The sequence below is a fragment of the Falco biarmicus genome, chromosome 19, assembly GCF_023638135.1.
Source record: "Falco biarmicus isolate bFalBia1 chromosome 19, bFalBia1.pri, whole genome shotgun sequence".
NCBI lineage: Eukaryota > Metazoa > Chordata > Aves > Falconiformes > Falconidae > Falco > Falco biarmicus.
The window spans coordinates 5438529-5441123 of NC_079306.1; the positions used below are offsets into that span (position 1 = coordinate 5438529).

General features: G+C 64.1%; 1 protein-coding gene across 5 annotated transcripts in view; it reads left to right on the forward strand.

The window, feature by feature from the left end:
• ZNF687 (zinc finger protein 687) overlaps positions 1–2595 on the forward strand; it is a 30057-nt gene that overhangs the window by 24737 nt on the left and 2725 nt on the right. For all 5 annotated transcript variants that reach the window (XM_056321985.1, XM_056321989.1, XM_056321988.1 and 2 more), the window contains 4 exons: positions 434–596; positions 862–1158; positions 1542–1654; positions 2003–2144. In XM_056321985.1, the coding sequence (XP_056177960.1) occupies positions 434–596; positions 862–1158; positions 1542–1654; positions 2003–2144 (715 nt within the window). The remainder of the gene's footprint in view (positions 1–433; positions 597–861; positions 1159–1541; positions 1655–2002; positions 2145–2595) is intronic.

Genomic DNA, 2595 nt, shown 5'->3' on the forward strand with positions numbered 1-2595 from the left:
GGTTTAGACTGGATATTAGGAAAAATTTCTTCACTAAAAGGGTTGTCAAGTGCTGGAACAGGCTCCCTGGGGGAGCGGGGGAGCCACTGGAGGTATTTATGAGACGTGTAGATGTGGCCCTCGGGACGCGGCCTGTGGTGGGCTGGGCGGTGCTGGGCTTCGTGGTTTGACTCAATGATCTTAAAGGTCTTTTCCAACCTAAACAATTCTGTGATTCCAAGAACCGGGAGCATCCTCAGTGGGTGGGACGCTGCGGGAAGAGCTCAGCACCAGCACGGGGAGCTGCCTCCACCTGCTTTTTACTTTCCCATCCTGTGTGTGGGTCTGACCGTGCCCAGGGCTGCTCTCAACCCCCTTGCCAAAACGGTTCCTCCAGGGTCCTCCTGACCCCAGCCCGAGCTGTGCCGACAGCGGTGCCTTTTTCCTCCGGCAGAATGATTTACAAGTGTGCAATGTGCGACACGGTCTTCACCCACAAGCCCCTGCTCTCCTCCCACTTCGACCAGCATCTGCTCAACCAGCGGGTCAGTGTCTTCAAGTGTCCGGACTGCCCGCTGCTCTTCGCCCAGAAGCGCACCATGCTGGAGCACCTCAAGGTAACGCTGTGCCCGCGCCCGGCGCTCTCTGCGGAGCCCCTTGATGTTAATTATTGATGTAAATATTTGAGCCGCCCTCCTTCACCGGGGGCATCATCGCTGATGCAGCAGGGCCCTGAGATCTGGCTCCCTTGTCACCCAGAGCCTGAGGAGATGAGCCTGGCTGCAGGCTGCGGCCTGGGGGTGCGCAGGCTTTTCTTCTGGGCTGCCGAGGGAAGAATCCCGACCCCAGACAGCTGCCAACACCCTGGTCTTTGCTTTCCAGAACACTCATCAGCCCCAGAAGCCAAAGGAAGACCTGGCAAAGAAGGCAGCCATCCTGCTCACGCCGAAGCAGGAGCCTGTCGAAACGCCCGTGTCCAAGATCTCGGAGGAGTCGTCGTCCTCCACGGAGGAGGACGAGCCCCCCAGCTCCCCTGAGCTGCGCAAGACCAAGCGAAGCCGCTTCCAGCGCAAGACGGTCAACAAGTCCAAGGGCAGCGGGTGGACGTGCGGCGTCTGCCACTCCTGGTTCCCGGAGCGCGATGAGTATGTCTCCCACATGAAGAAGGACCACGGCAAGGTGAGCAGAAAGCTGGGGTCTCCAGCTGCGGCTCGGCCAAGTCCTCGGGAAGGGGGGCAGGGAACGTGTGTGGCACGGAGCAGCGGGGCAGGACACCCTGGTTCCTTGCTGGGCCGGGAGCGTGTTCTGCTGCAGCTGGGACATGGATTCTCCCCCCGGCACAAACTCGGTCAGGGTTGAGGTTTGGGGGGCAGGGACGTTACCTGGGTGAGCAGCAAAGACCAGGTACTCGTCACCCAAACGCGCCGCCGTGGCGTGGGCGAGGAGGGAGAACCTGAGGCAGCGCCAAGTTCCCACGTCCAGCTTCTCGCCTGCAGCGGGGGGAGCCCTGCGCTCCCCTCGGCTCCCCGTGCCGTCCCCACCTGCCTCTTTGTTCCTTGCAGTCGGTGAAGAAGTTCCCGTGCCACCTGTGCGAGCGGTCGTTCTGCTCCGCTCCCAGCCTCCGGAGACACGTGCGAGTGAATCACGAAGGGATCAAGCGCGTCTATCCCTGCCGGTACCCGCAGCACCTGCCCCCGCTCGGGCTGAGGAGGGGGGTCTGGTTTAAGGGGGGCAGCTCCGCTTCCCCCGGGCTAAGCCCTGGTCGGGAGGGTAAAGCTACAGACAGCTGATACGGTGGGCACCCAGCACGTGTCTGGGAAGCAGGAGGGCGAGGAGGGACCGGGAGGGACTGCGGGGTTTTATACCCTCCAGAGGGACGTGGATGATCACGTTTGCGGGCAGGGTCGGGGGTCGGGGTGCTGGGGGCAGCTTTCCCAGGGGGCCGGGGCTCGGTCCTGCACAGTCGTGCTAGAGCATCTTCTCGCTGCGGAGCGTCGCTTCATTGCCTGCTCGGGCCCTGCAGGTACTGCACCGAGGGCAAAAGGACCTTCAGCAGCCGGCTCATCCTGGAGAAACACATCCAGGTGCGACACGGGATCAAAGTGACCGACCAGATGAAGAGCCAGGAGGTCGTTATCGCCCGGATAGGGACCGGCACCACACAGGTACGCGCTCGCTGTTGTCCTGGGGTGCTGGCAAAGGGCTGGGGCCTTGCGGAGGTTTGGGGCAGGGTCGAAGGCATCGCCGTGAGCCCTGATCCTGGCTTGCTCCTGCCTCCACACGTCCCGCGGGGCCTGGGCCCAGCAGCTCCCTCCCAGCGTGGGGCCCAGCGCCTGCCGGATGGGTGCGGGCGCCGTCTGGGCACAGCTCACTTAGCTCCCGCCCTCCCTGCCAGCGTGGCAGCGGCTGCGCTTGGCCGGCTCAGCCCCGCGCCGTGCGCCGGGAGAGAAGAGAAAAGCTCCCGGTGCGCTGGGCACCTGCCGAGGAGCTGCCCCAGGCGCGTCCAGGGCCGCTGCGGGAGCCCCGTGGCGCTGGGAATTCCCCGAGCGGGCTGGGCTGTGCCCGGAGCTGCTGGAATTGGGCACCCAGTAACGCTCACCCGGAACGTTCCCGCAG